The 17,382-nt window shown below is 38.6% G+C and overlaps 1 protein-coding gene across 2 annotated transcripts in view; it reads right to left on the bottom strand.

Annotated features, from left to right (window-relative positions):
- Positions 1-16,474, bottom strand: part of LOC150085604 (protein YIPF6) — a 168,737-nt gene extending 152,263 nt beyond the window's left edge. For both annotated transcript variants that reach the window (XR_016546930.1, XM_090373386.1), the window contains exon 1: positions 16,048-16,474. Coding sequence is in view for 1 of the 2 variants with exons in the window: in XM_090373386.1 (XP_090229512.1) it covers positions 16,048-16,074 (27 nt within the window). In the remaining variant the exon portion in view is untranslated. The remainder of the gene's footprint in view (positions 1-16,047) is intronic.
- Between the last annotated feature and the right edge of the window lie 908 nt (positions 16,475-17,382).

Below are 17,382 nucleotides of genomic sequence, written 5' to 3'. Positions count from 1 at the left end.
CATATCCAGATTCCTTACACAGACTATAAACTAATCGTATGCCAAATTTGCAAAGAAAAATGGAAAGAAATTTGGCATACTCAATTAAATATCATCATTCTTCTCTTTCTTGGTAATTCCCTTCTACTTCTCTCTCTCTCTCAGGATAAATCGGGAATTTTTTTTTGGCTGATGCAGCATAAGCTGTTGTTTGTTTGTTTGTTATTTGGTTTTTAGGAGCATTAGCAACTAAGGCCATATTGCTCTGGGGATATGCGGTGGTCATTCCCTGACCTTTCTGCATCCTCCGTATTTGGTAGTCACGGGCTTAAACCCCGGTCTAATCAAGAAACGTGTGCTACGCACTGCTGCTCCTGCCCACCTGGCTACAGAGGCACTGCAGCATAAGCCTCAGGCTTCCTTGCGCCATATGCCTAAATAATAATAATAAATAACAAGTTACAAAAAAAAAAAAAAAAAAAACAGAATCCACAGCTATGGAAATCTAGCTTCCACTCCAACAGACACAAAGAGGTTGTTGTGCTTGCAAGAGCACATATAGATCATACCCACTTTACAGATCTAAATTTATTGCAAGGAAATAATCCACCACTGTGCTTGCATTGTGATTCACCACTAACCGTAAAGCATATTCTTATAGAGTGCACTCTATAAGTATGCCAGAACCACATCATTCCAATCCCTATGTAATTTAAACAAGTCTCTTCAAATTAAACATTATTGGGGACAACTCCAATTTGCCTGAGTTTTTCCACTCTCTAAAACAGATTAATATATTTACGCTCATCTAAACTCCTTTTATTAATCGGTACAGTGTCTCTCCACAGGCACAATTTGGCCAAACACCAAATTGTGTATAGCCCTTGCACCAAAGAAACCCAACAACAAAATGAAATTGAAAGTCTTGCAAAACAAGCTGGATTCCACTAAGTTGATGATGAGGGATATAACATAACTACTTGAATCAAGTGCAAAACCACTTACAAATGAAGATCTAGCAGAATTATACCAACTACCACAGAAGAGGAGGCCAAAAATGATGACAGAAAATGGACTTTATCCATTGGTGATTCACCAATGGACAAAGAGTTGAAAATTAAAAAATTACAGGAAGCCCTTGAGAACAGTGACCAAGCACTTGAATATTTTTGTGAGAAAGACCATCTTCATGATCATGCACAAAAGTGAAGCAAGAAATTAAAGACATAACTAAAGGCTAGGATACAATTTTATCTGAAAATATACGGCAGAATAAAAAAACCTTTGGATTCATTCTTAGCATTAGCAAAGGCACATGATGCAAAAAAGCAAGCTTATATATCATCAGCCAAAGGAAAAAAAAAAAAAAAACCTTATTTCACACATCCACTCACTCCAAATGTTTATCAAGTTCTGCCTTGAATCTATTTAAGCTGTCAACTTCTATAATGACAGATGGAAGTTTGTTCCACCAATCAACCACCCGCTGGCTCAAGGCAAACTTCCGCACATCTATCCTACAACTGTCTTTCCTCAATTTGAATTTATGCCCTCTCAGGTGATTATTCTGAGCAAGAGGAAGAATCCCATCTGCACTGAGCATGCCCAAACCATTCAAGGTTTTATACACCTAATCAGATCACATTGCAGGTGCCTAGTCTCCAGACACTGTAATTTGCAAAACTTAAGCCTTTCTTCATAAGAGCAACCCTTTGTTCCATTCACTAATCTTGTTGCCCTTCTCTGCACTCGTTCCAACAGCTCTACATCCTTCTTAAAATGAGGCCTCCAGACCTGTAAGGTGTGACCTGACCATTGCCATATACAAGGGGATAATGACCTCCTTATCCCTGCTAGAAAAATTCCTGTATATCATTGACAAGACACCATGAGCTACTCTTGCAGACCGTCTGCACTGCTCAGAAAACTTCATATCTGCCTGTACAATTACTCACAGGTCCTTTTCATTCTCTACCAACGTCAGCTATTGGTAGTGTGGTACCACAGAGTTGATACGTTACTCTGGGATTAATGCTTCCCATATGTAGTACTTTACATTTGTCAATGTTAAACTTGGTTTGCCACCTCTCAGCCCATCTTCTCTACTTTTCTAGATCCTGTTGCAGCAGTGTACTGTCATTAATGTCATTAACAACCCTACCAACCTTTATATCGTCTGCAATCTTGGACATTAAGCCTGATATACCATCATCAATATCATTTATAAATACAGAAAACAACAATGGACCCAACACTGAACCCTGAGGGACTCCACAATTAACATTAGTCCACAAAGAGCAGTGTCCATTGATTACCACTCTCTGTCTTCTCCCACTCAACCATCCCTTTATCCATAACAGCAATTTGCCTCCAATGCCACACTGCTCCAATTTGTGCAGCAGTCTTCCATGTGCAACAGTATCAAAGGCCTTTCTAAGATCCAAATATATGATATCAAATTATTCTTTGCATCCAGTTCCTTTGTGACTACATCATATTATCCAATCGAATTAGTCAGACAAGACTTCCCCTTAACAAACCCATGCTGTGTCCGAGCTATAACTGAAGTCTTGTCTAGATGATTCTGCAATGCTTCTTTAACCGGTACCTCCATTAATTTCCTTGGAACAGAAGTTAAACTAACAGTTCTGTAATTACCTGTGTCTCCCTTTGATTCTCCTTTGTGGATTGGGGTCACATTTGCACATCTCCAGTCCATGGGTACCTCCCCTGAGTCTATGGAAGTTCTCATAATTATGGCTAAGTGTTTGCTTACTTACTTTGCTGCCTCCTTTAATATAACTGAATAGATTCCATCCACCCCAGGTGCCTTTCTTGTGTTTATCTTCAACAATTTCTCCTCTACTTTACCCTCAGTTATTACAAGATTATCTAGCTTACTGCCAGAGTTGAATACACCTCTGGCATTCCCCTCCCTGAATAACTCCTCATGTGTGAATGTCGATGCAAAATATTCATTTAGTTGGTTAGCTACCTGAGCAGGATCATCAACAGTTGAATCATCGATATCAAGTGGACCAATGTGATTCATCCCCTTCCTTCTAGAGTTTACATAAGTAAAGAATTCTTTGCTGTTTTTCTTTGCATCCTTTGCCAAAGCTTTCTTGTAATCTGCCTTTGCCTGCCTAACCTCCTTTATAACTTGGTTACAGACTAGCTTATATCTATCACAGGCTTTTGTGTCACATGTTAATTTATATGTATCCCATGTATTTTTCTTCTCTGTCACATGTCTAATTAGTTCAACTGACATCCATTTAGGCCTAAATCTTGAACAATATTTCTTTGTTGGTATGAAAAGCCTAGTAGCTTCCAAGATTAATTCTTTGAATGCTTCCCATTTTGAATTTGCTGTTGGTAACATCAACAGCTGGTTTCACCATATAGAATTTAAATACTGTCTCAGACCACCGTAGTCACCTTTACGAAAGCAAAAACCCTTCCCTTTACCCTTAATGGTAGTTACCTCTTTGAGTAAATCTCACTTCAGCACACTGTGATCACTGCTACCTAGTGGTTCCTTTATCTGCAGATTCTTGATGCATGAAGAATCACTACTGATAATCAGATAAAGAGTATTACTTCCTCTAGTTGCCTCCCGAACATGCTGCTGTAGAAAACAATCATTCAATAAATCCACAAAAGCCTTGCTAGTGTGTGAGTGACCAACCCACAAATTCCAGTCAATATCCGGGAAATTAAAATCCCCCATTATAAGACACTAATTTACTGGCCCACTCTATTTCTCTGCACAATTGCTCATTATATTCATCACTATATTTTTGTGAGAACAACCATCTTCATGATCATGCACAAAAGTGACGCGAGAAGTTAAAGACATACCTAAAGGCTAGGACACAATTTTATCTGAAAATATACGGCAGAAGAAAGAAAAAAAAAAAAAAACTTTTGGATTCATTCTTTATTCAAAAAAACTGAAAAATAGTGCAACTTCAATAAACTTTAGTTAACCTTACATTGCTCAACATATTATAATAAAAAAACGTCTAATAATGCCCATTTTTTGGTTCCTTCAATCCATCGTTTCCTATGTACAAGTACACAATACACATGAAAATTTGGTCCCCGTTTTAAGTGGAATTTTCTGGAACCAATTATCCTCTGATAACAAGGACTTCCTGTATATAGTTATACAGGATTATAAATTAAAAAATTAAAATATAGCCACAGTGCCTCTCTGGCTATATTTTCACATGGATTGCTATTCCTCTGACCTCATTGTACTTAAGGGAAGAGCTCTAAATTGATAGAGCACGGAGCCTGGGTATAAATCCACATTGAATGTCATCCATCCAAGGTTGTTAGATTAGTCTTGTGATTTTGTGTGTTTCTGGGAAGATGGGCACCAGTCATTCCCACTCCAGAAGAAGTTAATTTTTATCTTCTTGTGCTTGGGCCCTGAACATGCCACAGCATACAGTGGCAAATATTCATGTTTAATTGAAATCATTCCCTAAGAGACCCTTCTGACAAAATCTCCCAGCCAGTGCCTATTAATAAATTTGCACCTCAATCTTTGTCATGAAATAGCCCAACACAATGCTGTCTTGTGTACTTTTTACCTCCCCTTTCAGTGTCATCATTCAAAGATTTGCCTTCCTATATGGAAGATTTGCAGTGTATATAGCACATTTACAGCTTCATCTCATTCAAAATGAGATGAAGACATTTGGTGTATAAAGATTGTAACGCTTTTACTCCTGAAATAGTGATGTAACTTGTTGCCACCTTTAAGTTAGGTATATACTGTGATTTCACTAATGCAAATTATTATTATTATTTTTTTTTTGTATTGTGGCCTGCACACAAGGCCAAATAGTCATGGGCATCCTTTATCATCTGAGCTCCTTGCACACTTGAGTGTTTTAATCCAGTCCTGGGAGTCATATTGTAAATTTCAACCTCTCGCCTTCACAATCTCAGCTTATCTTATCAGTCACTCACTTTCGGTGTAGTCTCACCATTTTTTGGCACTTCACTGATGGATAAGCAGGTACTGGGAGTGCACGACCTAATGATCCAGTGATGAGAAATATACAAATTATATTAAATGTTTCATGGTATAGAAGTTGTAAAAAAACTCAAGCAAATTTAGGCCAAAAGCTCAACTACAAAACATTATTCTACAGGTTACAACAATAGCATCCATTTTATATGTTGTTACTGTTGTAACCTAAAGTATATAGTGTGGTTTTGTAACTTTGCTACAAAAATACATCAATCTCACACTGAGAAGACATTTCACCACAAGGTGCTCAGCATTTCACTACACACACGTTAAATATTTACGGTGCTTACTTACCCATAACAAGTGACAAAACGTGAGTGTGAGAATAGTGACCATTCTTCCCACTTTTTAGAACAAACTGTCCCATCCCACAACCACTCAGATTTACAAAAGTCCCACTTTCAAACATAAATCATAAGCACATGAAACCAGATTTAATTTGAATTCAGCATTTTGTACTGCAGTTCATTCTTTCTCCCTCAGCACCATTGTTATTAGCATTAGCATTAGTAAAGGCATTTGATGCAAGAAAGCAAGCTTATGCAGCATCAGCCAAAAAAAATAAATAAATAAATAAATAAATAAATAAAAAATAACCACTTCCACTTCACCCCTCTGTTCGTTCGAAATACCTGTCCAGCTGAGCCTTAAACTTATTTAGGCTATCAACTTCCACAACAAGGGATGGAAGTCTGTTCCACCTACCAACCACCCGCTGGCTAAAGGCAAATTTCCGCACATCTATCCTACATCTGTCTTTCCTCAATTTGAACTTATGCCCTCTTAGGTGATTATTCTGAGCAAGAGGAAGAATCCCATCAGCATTCATCATCATCATCATCATCAGCCATTTTCAATCCACTGCAGGATGAAGGCCTCTCCAGCAACTTTCCAGTTCCTTCTGTTTTGAGCACTGGCCATCCATTTACTACTCAAAAACTCATGAATTTCATCTATCCATCTCCACCTTTGTCTTCCAGGTTTTCTTCTAGCTCCTCTTGGGTACCATTCTGTTATTTTCTTAGTCCATCTGTCATCATGTCTTCGAGCTGTGTCCTGCCCAAGACCATTTTAGTTCTTTAGTTTTGATAAGAATGTCCTTTACTTGAGTTTGCTGCCTAATCCATGTGTTTCTCTTCTTATCTAACAGTCTGATTCCCAATATAATTCGTTCCATTCTTCGCTGTGTAGTTCTTAGCTTCTCTTCCATTCTTTTGGTGAGTGCCCAAGTTTCACTTCCATAAGTCATGGTGGGGAGTATACATTGGTTCATTATTTTACGTTTCAGACAAACTGGGATATTGCTCTTCAGTATGTGACTATATTTCCTGAATGCTATCCATCCAAAATTTATTCTTCTCTTGACTTCCAGCCATTTATCATTATTACAGCTAATAACTTGTCCCAGATAAGTATATGACTCCACCTTTTCAATTACTGCTCCTTCAATCATTATTTCCCCTTCCGTGGCATACTTGTTCATCATTACTTTTGTTTTAGCCATATTCATCTTTAGTCCAAAATCCTTACTAACTGTGCATAACTGATTAAGATTTTCCTCTAATTCTTTGGGATCGTGGCTTATGACCACAATGTCATCTGAAAATCGTAAATGGTTTAGGTACTTTCCGTTCACATTGACTCCTTTCTGCGACCAGTCTAATCTTCTGAAAGCTTCCTCAAGGGCAGCAGTAAACAGCTTCAGAGATATTGTGTCTCGTTGTCGAACTCCTTTCTCGATTTTAAATTTGCTACTGTCTTTGTCTAGTCTAATAAAGGATGTAGCACTCTCATATATTTTCTTCAAAATCATAATATATGGAGTATCTATGCCTTGTCTTTCCAGTGCCCGAAACATTGCCTTATGCTGTATGGATTCAATTGCCTTTTCATAATCCACAAATGCCAGGCATAATGGTGTTTTATATTCATTTGCTTTCTCCATTAGCTGTGATATTACGTGAAGGTGATCCATAGTTGAGAATCCTGTCCTAAAGCCAGCTTGCTCTTTCGGTTGATTCTCATCAAGTATTCTTTCTAATCTGTTAGTAATGACCCTTGTGAACAACTTGTAGATATGGGATAACAAGCTAATTGGTCTATAATTTCCAATTTCTGATTTATCTCCTTTCTTATGCAGCAAAACTATGATTGCATTATTCCACTGCTTAGGCATCACTCCTTTTCTAATGCACTTTGTGAAGAGCCTTGCCAGTTTTTGTGTTATGTCTCTTCCTCCCAATTTTAACAACTCTACAATAACTTCATCTTCCCCTGGGGCTTTCCGATTCTACATTTTCTTCAATGCATGTTCTACCTCATCAGGAAGAATATCGGGTATGTTGTATGTGTTGCTACTTTGCAATCCATCTTCCCCACTGCTGGTATCATTCCCTCGCTCCTTGTATAATTCTCTATAGTAGTCTTCTGCTATTTGAATTATGCCTTCTCTGCCGTTTATAAGTACACCATCGCTATTCTTCAGTTTCAGTATCATTTGTCTTTCTGTATTACTGCTCATGGCTGCTGATTTAAATCCTTTGTTTTCCCTTAATGCTTGTTCTACTTTTCTTGTGTTAAATCTTCTTATGTCCTCTCTGAGTCTCTTTCTAATGGCTTTGCATAACTCAGTATACTCAATTTTCTCCCTGTCAGTGTTTTTCTTGCTCTTCATTTGTCATCTTTGGTTCATCATGACAAGTGTTTCTTGGCTAATTTTTTCTTCTTTGGATTTCTGTTTCCCTATAGGTTTCTTGGGCTTTATCACTTTCAGAAAGTTGTAATATTCCTCGTTGATATCTTGGTCCTGAGCAGTCTGCAGAAGCTCATACTTGTTCTTAAGTTCCAGTACATACTGCTTTTTCTCCTCCTCTGTTATTTCAAAGACCTTTGTATTATTTACTCGAGTCAGTTTTTTCCTTTCCTTTCCTACATCTATATCAAGTGTACATCTTACCATTCTGTGATCACTTCCAACATTTACCTTATTCAGGACGGTAACATCATTCACAATATATCTTCTGTTAGTGAGGATGAAGTCGATTTCATTAGTTGTTAATCCATTTGGACTCTTCCATGTCCACTTTCTGTTCACCCTTTTCTTGAAAAAAGTGTTCATTACTGACATTCCTTGAGATTCTGCAAATTCCACAAGTCTTTCACCAATTCCAAAATTTCCTATAGTTCCTCTTTCTGCGCTGTTTTGCCTTTTTCCAACCTTAGCATTGAAGTCCCTCATAATAATAGTGTAGTGGGTTTTCTGCTCATCTAGAAGACTCTCAATTTCAGTGTACATTTCTTCAACCTCTTCATCACATCATGGCTCGATGTTGGTGCATAAATCATTATAATCTTTACCTTGTACCTCTTAGAAATCTTGAGTATTACTCTTGACACCCTTGGTGATGTACTTTTGAATTCCAAAATGTTGTTTTTAAAATCTTTATGGACCAGAAACCCAACTCCACCTTCACTCCTTTCACTGTTTCCATTGGTGTACAGCAGATTTCCACTTGATAAACTTATAAGTGATTCATTTCTTCTTGTTTCAGCCAAACCGATGATATTCCAATTCACATTTTCTAATTCCTTTTCCAGCTCTAATATCCTGTCTTCACCGATGAGTGATCGTACGTTATAACAGGCCAAGTTCAATTTCCATGCATGGCAGCCTGGTCGTACCCAGAGATTCTTAGCACCCTCTGCTAAAACTCTGATCCTCTCGCTGCCGTAAGAGGGAGAGTGAAAGCTGCTGGGGACTGAGGGCCATTTGTATTGTGTGCTCTCATTGCTGATTACCATCAGCATTGAGCATGCTCAAACCATTCAAGGCTTTGTACACCTCTATCAGATCACCTCGCTGGTGCCTAGTCTGCAGACACTGTAATTCGCAAAACTTAAGCCTTTCTTCGTAAGAGCACCCCTTTGTTCCATTCACTAATCTTGTTGCTCTTCTCTGTACTCGTTCCAGCAGCTCTACATTCTTCTTGAAATGAGGCCTCCAGGCCTGTATCCAGTACTCTAGGTGTGGCTTGACCATTGCCTTATACAAGGGAATAATCACCTCCTTATCCCTGCTAGAAAAATTCCTATATATCATTGACAATACACCATGAGCTACTCTTGCAGCCCGTCTGCACTGCTCAGAGAACATCATATCTGCCTGCACAACCACCCCCAGGTCCCTTTCATTCTCTACCACTGTCAGTGTAGTACCACAGAGTTGATACGTTGCTCTGGGGTTGCTGTTTCCCATGTGTAGTACTTTACATTTGTCAATGTTAAACTTCATTTGCCACCTCGAAGCCCATCTGCTCAACCAGATCCTGTTGCAGCAGCATAGTGTCAGTAGTGTCCTTGACAACCCTGCCAACCTTCGTATCATCTGCAAACTTGGACATGAAGCTTGATATACCATCATCAATATCATTTATAAATACAGAGAACAATAAAGGACCCAATACTGAACCCTGAGGGACTCCACTAATAACATTAGTCCACGATGAGCAGTGTCCATTGATTACCACTCTCTGTCTTCTCCCCCTCAACCATCCCTTTATCCATAGCAGCAATTTGCCTCCAATGCCACACTGCTCCAATTTGTGCAGCAGTCTTCCATGTGCAACAGTATCAAAAGCCTTTCTAAGATCCCAGTATATAATATCAAAGTTATTCCCTGCATCCAGTTCTTTTGTGACTGCATCATAGTATCCAATCAAATTGGTCAGGCAAGACTTCCCCTTAACAAAACCATGCTGTGTCCGAGCTATAACTGAAGTCTTGTCTAGATGATCCTGCAGTGCTTCCTTAACCAGTGCCTCCATTAATTTTCCGGGAACAGAAGTTAAACTCACAGGTCTATAATTACTTGTGTCAGCCTTTGATCCTCCCTTGTGAATTGGGGTCACATTTGCACATCTCCAGTCCATGGGTACCTCCCCTGAGTCCAAGGAAGCTCTCATAATTATGGCTAAGGGTTTGCTTACTTCCTTTGCTGCCTCCTTTAATATAACTGGATAGATCCCATCCACCCCAGGTGCCTTTCTTGTGTTTATCTTCAACAATTTCTCCTCCACTTTACTCTCAGAGATTACAAGATTCTCTAGCTTACTGCCAGAGTTGAATACACCTCTGGCATTCCCCTCGCTGAATAACTCCTCATGTGTGAATGTCGATGCAAAATATTCATTTAGTTTGTTAGCTACCTGAGCAGGGTCATCAACAGTTGACTCATCGATATCAAGTGGACCAATCTGATTCATCCCCTTCCTTCTAGAGTTTACATAAGTAAAGAACTCTTTGCTGTTTTTCTTCGCATCCCTTGCCAAGGATCTCTCGTAATCTGCCTTCGCCTGCCTAACCTCCTTTGTAACTTGGTTACAGAGTATTCATACTCTGTAATTCTGTAATTCATACTCTATGAATACTTGGTATTCATAGAGTAAAACTGTTTCCTATCTCATCTATCTATGGTTTGGCTACCTAGGTTTGTTGTTGCTGCATAATATAGTTCACATGCCATTCAGTTATTTTTGTTGTTTCTTCTGTTTTGAACCATTAGAAATTTTCTGTGTATTTAAATACTGCAGACAAAACAAAAGCCAGGACAGGCCCTCATGCAAATGGTCTTATCAAGCTGACCAGCCTTTCTCTGTGATGGGGGGGGGGGACATACTCCATTTCTCAGCCCCTGGGAAACTAGCAGTCTACCCCCCAACACTCCAGAAGTATATTTTCATATTTTTATTTTCAAAATATGCCTCCCTCAAAAGTTAATTAAAACATGTACACAAAGTTGTGTGCATATGTTTTAATAAACATAAATAAATGTATTATGCTTGCCGGGAACTAACACATTTTATCTAAGGTGAAAAAAATTTGCATTCAGACAGAGGATGCAGAATTTGAATACGGTGAGAACACCACACATTCAGAATATGTAGATGAGAAGTTATACTCTTGGTTAATAAGCAAAGAATCTAAAGCAGTGCACCCATTTGACTTGCGTTGCCAATGTAATGCTGAGTCAGTTTGGTGTAATATTAGCACTGTAAAAAAAGAAAAAAGAGGAGTATGTCATAGGCTAAATGGTATAGTGTGATAAATCAAACAGGACTGTGATGAGCAAATGAACAACTACAGAGGCAGATAGCATAGGCCAGCAAATCAAAATGTTTTATTGTGGGAAATCTTAACTTCCCAGATACTGACTGAAACTTGTGGGTTGATCACTCACAGAGTAGCAGAACTTGTCTAGGTTTACTGGATTGCTGTTTTATATTAACAGTAGCATGACAGCCAGACAATAAGGGAAAGCAATACAGTCTTGATCTGATTATCAACAGTAACTCTTTTTGCAGGAAGAATCTCTAAATAAAGGAACCACTAAGTGGCAGTGATCACAATACATTGTGATCCATATGTTGTGTGGAATTTACTAAGAAACTGTCAAGTTTAAGTAAACTATAACAACTGTCAAGAGTAAAGGAGGGGATTTTGCTTTCATAAAGGTGATATTTTAAAGACAATTTTTAAATTCTTTTCAGGGAACCAACTGATGATGTCACCGACTGCTAATACTAAATGGGAAGTATTCGGGGAAGTAACTGCAAAATAATTACAGTTCAAGGTTTAGATTTAAATGGATGTCAGATGAACTGATAAGGGAGACTAGGAGCAGAGAAGAAAAATGCATGGGATGATTATAAATTATCAGGGAACATGGAAGCCTAAAACTAGTCTACAATCAAATCATTAAGAGAGTTGGCAGGAGATAACAAGAAGTATGATTAAGAATGCAAAGAAAAAGAGAGAATTTTTTGCTTACATTAAAACTAGAAAGGGATGAGCTACATAGGTCCACTAGATATGTACGGCCTAACTATTGATTACTCTGTTCCGGTTGTTCACAAACAGAATAAATAATGTTATTAATGGAGTTCCTCAGGATTTAGTACAGGGCAACTTACTATTTTCAAAATTTATTAACAATATTGAAGAATGCATATTAAGGTTAATATCTAAGTTGCTGATGAAGCAAGATTAGCAAGGTGGTAAATGAGAGTAATCACAGTATGCTATTCCAATAAGATATTGATAAATTATGTAAATGAGCCAAAGTGGTGCCACACTCAAGGTAGTAGTGGAGAATGAAAAAGACCTTGGGGTAACAGTACAGATTAACATGAAGCTCCCTGAACAGTGCAGACAACTAGTAGGACAGCTCCTTGTGTTCTGTCAATAATATACAAAATTTTGACAGCACAGCATGAAACTGATTATCCCATTGCATAAGGCAATGGTTAGGCCACATCTTGAGTACTGCATACACATCAGGAAGCCTGATTTTTGGAAGCATGTGGATCTGTTTGAATGGGTGAAATGAAGAACAAGTTTAGTCGGGGTCAGAAAACGATTCCCTTACTATAAAAAAAGCTTGCATTCTGCTATTATAGCATTTGAAAACAAAAAACATTCTGGTGGGAAAACTTGATTGTAGCAGTTAATGCTTTAAATGGACTGGAAAAGAATGCTGATGTTTATCCAGTCCTTGCACCCTTATCAGGCAATGCACACACACAAATTTAAACTGGGATGGTTGCAGGAGAAATGCAAAAATTTGCTTTCAGCCAGTGTGATTAACTGTTGGAACATATTCTTATTTGTTGTGGTAGATGTGGGTAGTTAAAATAAATTGGAGTAAAAAATTAGACAAATTATCAGAAGGGGCTAGACAGATGAGGTGGGTAGTTTTTTTTTTTTTTTTTTTAGTTAATGATATATAAAATTGCATTGTTTGTCCTCACTTATACTAATAAGATTGTAGATTAAGAATTATAACTTTCCATTTTCTATCCCCCCACCCCTGTCACGAGGATCCTGATTTCATATTTACAAAACTGGGTGGCCTTGAAACATACCTACTACATTATAACTAAGTGTTCTACTTTAACTGCATGATCTGGTCAGCATAAGTTTGGATAATAACATATATTTTCTTTTTTAAGAAATAGCAATATCTTTTCCTTTTGGAGCAGTTGGAGTACCAAGACAACTTGTGGTCATCTTCCCATGAAAATGTATTCTATAGAAAATTTATTTTGCTCACAGCTAACTATATAAAAACCATTGTCTTAGCAGCTGAGCTAATGTTAAAGCCATGTATCCTTTCCTTTCCTACATCTCAAACTACCATATACACGAACCTAGGTTATATTCTATTCAAGACGCTAATGCAACTGAAGTCGCATAATGTCATTTCTAAACTATAAGCTCCTGACATACCAGCTTCAACCACATTGTACACCTCCCGCAAGATTCAAGAATGGGCTGCTGTGCACTTGAATAACCAATCCAAGGCAACCGTTAGATGCTCTGGCAGTAAGGGTCATGGCGATGCAGTCGTTTTGCCACAATGCAAGTTTCTTGGCAATTGCTGCCTCCTTTAATATAAATGGAGTGTATGGGATCTGCCCAGTTATATTAAAAGAGGCAGCAAAGGGAGTAAGCAAACCCTTAATCATAATTATGAGAGCATCCTTGGACTCTGGAGGTTCCCACAGCATGGGTTTAAGGAGAAGTCTTGTCTGACCAATTTGATTGGATATTATGATGTGGTCACAAAGGAACTGGATGCAAAAAATAACTTTGATATCACATACTTGGATTTCAGGAAAGCTTTTGATACCATCGCACAAGGAAGACTGCTGTACAAATTGGGGCAGTATGGCATTAAGGGCAAATTGCTACAATGGATGACAGTGGTTGAGTGGGAGAAGCCAGAGAGTGGTAATCAATGAACACTGCTCTTAATGGACTAATGTTATTAGTGGAGTCCCCCAGGGTTTGGTGTTGGGTCCATTATTGTTTTGTATATTTATCAATGATATTGATGAAGGTATATCAGGCTTAATGTCCAAGTTTGAAGATGATACAAAGGTAGGCAGGGTTGGTAATGACAGCATGCTACTGCAACAAGATCTAGAAAAGCTGGGCAGATGGACTGAGAAGTGGCAACTGAAGTTTAACATTGACAAATGCAAAGTACTGCATATGGTTAGAAGTAACCCTAGAGAAACATACCAACTGTGCAGTAGTACACTCAGGGTGGAAGAGAAAGAAAAAGTCCTTGGGGTAATTGTGCAATCAGATGTGAAATTTTCTCAGCCATGCACACAGGCTGCCAGAGCAGGTCATGGGGTCTTCTCAAAGATATATAGGAATTTTGGTAGTAGAGAAAAGGCGGTGTTATCCCTTTGTATAAGGCAATGGTCAGGCCACACTTTGAGTACGGCATACAGGTCTGGAGGCCTCATTTTACAAAGGATGTAGAGTTGCTAGAAGTACAGAGAAGGGCAATGAGATTGGTGAGAGGAACGAAGGGGGTCCTCTTAACAAGAAATGCTTAAGTTATGCAAATTGCAGCGTCTAGAGACTAGGCAGCTTGAGGTGATCTGATTGAGGTTTATAAGGCCTCTTGAGTGGTTTGAGCAGGCTCAATGCTGATGGAATTCTTCCTCTTGCTCAGATTACAAATCTGAAGGGGGGGGGGATTTCAAATTAAGGAAAGACTGTTATAAAACAGATGCACAGAAATTTTCCTCTAACCAGCGGGTAGTTGATTGCTGAAACAAGCTTCTATCTGTCATTGTGGAACTTGATAGCTTAAATAAATTCAAGGAAGAACTGGACAAACTTTCAGAGCAAATGGATCTGTGAAATGGAATTTTTCTTTTTCTTTTTTTTTTGGTTGATGCTGTATAAGCTTGATTTCTTGCATCATATGCCTCTGATAATGCTAATTCCCCCTGTACCACCCCTACCGATGTCATATCAGCACAACTCCACTTAGCAGTACACCCTTCAAAATGGCAACAAGTGGGGAAAGCAGCGATTGACAGGTTGTGACTCTGACCACTCTTCGTTTCAGGCGGACATCACATGATTGCAGTAGTAAATGTGAAATTCGTATTGTTTCGTAGTCACATTTGCGTGCTGGGTTTGCTGGTTACGTTCGCTTGTTACCTCGTATCATCCTGAGTTACAGAAAAGTGAAACTTGGAAATATTCATAGATCGTTCATATTTTTTCTTTTAACATCTTTTTAATTACCATAGATGTCCAAAAAATTAATATTGGGTTAGCTTGCCACGTGGTTCATCGTGCCGTCCTGAGTTTATGTCCTGTATCCTGTTCCATCCTGCAGGTAAACTGTTTCATTGTTTTTTGCTGCCATAAGACCGCATGCCAGGACTGATTAGGTGAGTTTTCTTTTCCCATCTCATTAATCTACTATTGTGTCAGTTGTTACGTTTTTTAAAAAAAAAAAAAAGTCTATTGGCATATTGTGCACATACAGAGGAATTTTATTGTTAATTGCACGTGTTAGTCATCTTTCATTTGTGTTTAGCGAAAAAAAGGTTATGTTTTTATGCAACATCAGGAGGGATTCAAGCAAAAACCAGTCATTGGCTGCACAGGGTATTACATTTTTTTTTTTCATGTTTTGGAAAAAAATTGGCGTTTCCTGTTAATTTTTCCTTGTTTTAACTCCGAGATGTTATGTTATGTGACATTTTCTTTCCCGAATAAATTGCATTTCTGTTACCTGCTGCTCCGAAAAAATTGCCGTTAATTTTGTTGTTTTTCAGCTCCGACAGTTACATCACGTGACAGCCACGTGCAGTCGTCGAGAAGAGGGAGAATGCAGTGAGTGGGCGGAGTTACGAACCGTACGTCACTGGTTTCCCCCTCTTCTTATCGACGCCATTTTGTAAGGGGTACCGTTCTCTGGAGTTTTACCATCATAACCTTAGTGCCAATTAGCAACAATATATAATGCTTGCCAGGTTTTTCCCTGTTCCCACTATTACCATTTTCAACAGACGACTTCTACTTCGAGATATATGAGTAAGTTAAATTTTACTTGAAGTTTTCAAAATTCCCTCACATTTAAATTAGAGTCAGTGCAGAAAATAAACAGGTAGTAAAGACGAATATTTTTAAGTTTCAACACATACCGTTTCCTGATAATAGACGTTGGTCATGACGTTATGTATTCAAAATTGGCTAAATAAATAATACCTTCCCTGAATTACACCTCAACTAACGAAACATGCGACGCTACACTAACACCTAGCAAATCACGTGTTGAAGTGTGACATTTTACCCTAGCGCTCAAGAAAAACAGTACAGTACTGTGATTTTCGCTTCACAGCTCCACTCTGACTGCTCCAGTAAAGTATATGAAATCCAATTAGTTCTTGTTCCGTTAATTTGTCGCCAACTATCTATCACCACAGAGTAGTAAACCGTTTTTATCACCAATACACCACGACTTGGGTTGGATCACATCACATACTAGGGATATAACATACGATTTTCTGAATCATGTTGGACTGATACAGCAGTAACGGGCAATCCAATTACAGAAACTCCTAAACTTATAAAACGTGACACAACATTAGGCGAAAATGCTGCTTTTCATTTCCCGCTAACTACGTAAAATAGAACAATGCTTCCTCTATTTCAGTTTAAGGTATAACCTAAAACTAGATAGTGTAATACGTGTCACTGCATTGGCTTAGTATATTATAGTCAATTATTATTATTATTATTATTAGCCATATGGTTCAAGGAGGCCTGGGGCCTTTGGTGCACTAGCCAAAATTAAATTTCTGAGTTACCCTGTGTGTGTATGTGAGATAGATAGATAGATAGAGAGAGAGTGAGAAGTAGAAGTGAATCACCAAGAAGAGAATGGTCGTAGCCAGCTCAGGACCCTGGGTGTGCCAAGCCCGTACTCACCAGATATGAGCCCCTGTATAGTATAGAACAGTCGAATAGTCAATTAAATTTATTAGCCTTATTAATTTTTAATGTCCATCAATTTAAACGGAAATTATGCCCTAAACTAGAGCAGCAAAGCAACCAGCTCAAACTAGCGGGAGTGCTGTGGCTCGGGGAAGAATCAACGGGGGAAATCCTTCGACGCATCACGGCCTCAAAAATGTCCAACTTGTAAAATGTTTGCGGAACCTTCTGAAAATGGATAGGATCTACCCAAGAAGAGTGTGTGTGTGTTCTAGGTGCAGAGAGTGTACCAAGAAATTAGGTGCCAACTGACTCATTACACAACAACTCATCAGTGATGGGCATCTGTGAGAGTTTGAAAAGTGGGGTTGATGCCGTCGAAGGAATTCAAATGGGAATCCATCAAATTCTCAGCTGCCCAACTGAGTGCCAGAGCTCACCCTTGTGCATCAGGCAACACAGCATTAATCATCAATGCAGAATGCACTGGGCCCACAGGAGCTATTGTAGATGACTATATTGTCAGGGAGACAATAAATATA

The sequence above is a fragment of the Mastigoproctus giganteus genome, chromosome 5 (assembly GCF_048544385.1).
Source record: "Mastigoproctus giganteus isolate SK-2022 chromosome 5, ASM4854438v1, whole genome shotgun sequence".
NCBI lineage: Eukaryota > Metazoa > Arthropoda > Arachnida > Uropygi > Thelyphonidae > Mastigoproctus > Mastigoproctus giganteus.
The sequence above is the reverse complement of the archived record's forward strand: the minus strand, read 5'-3'. Positions and strand labels throughout refer to the sequence as shown.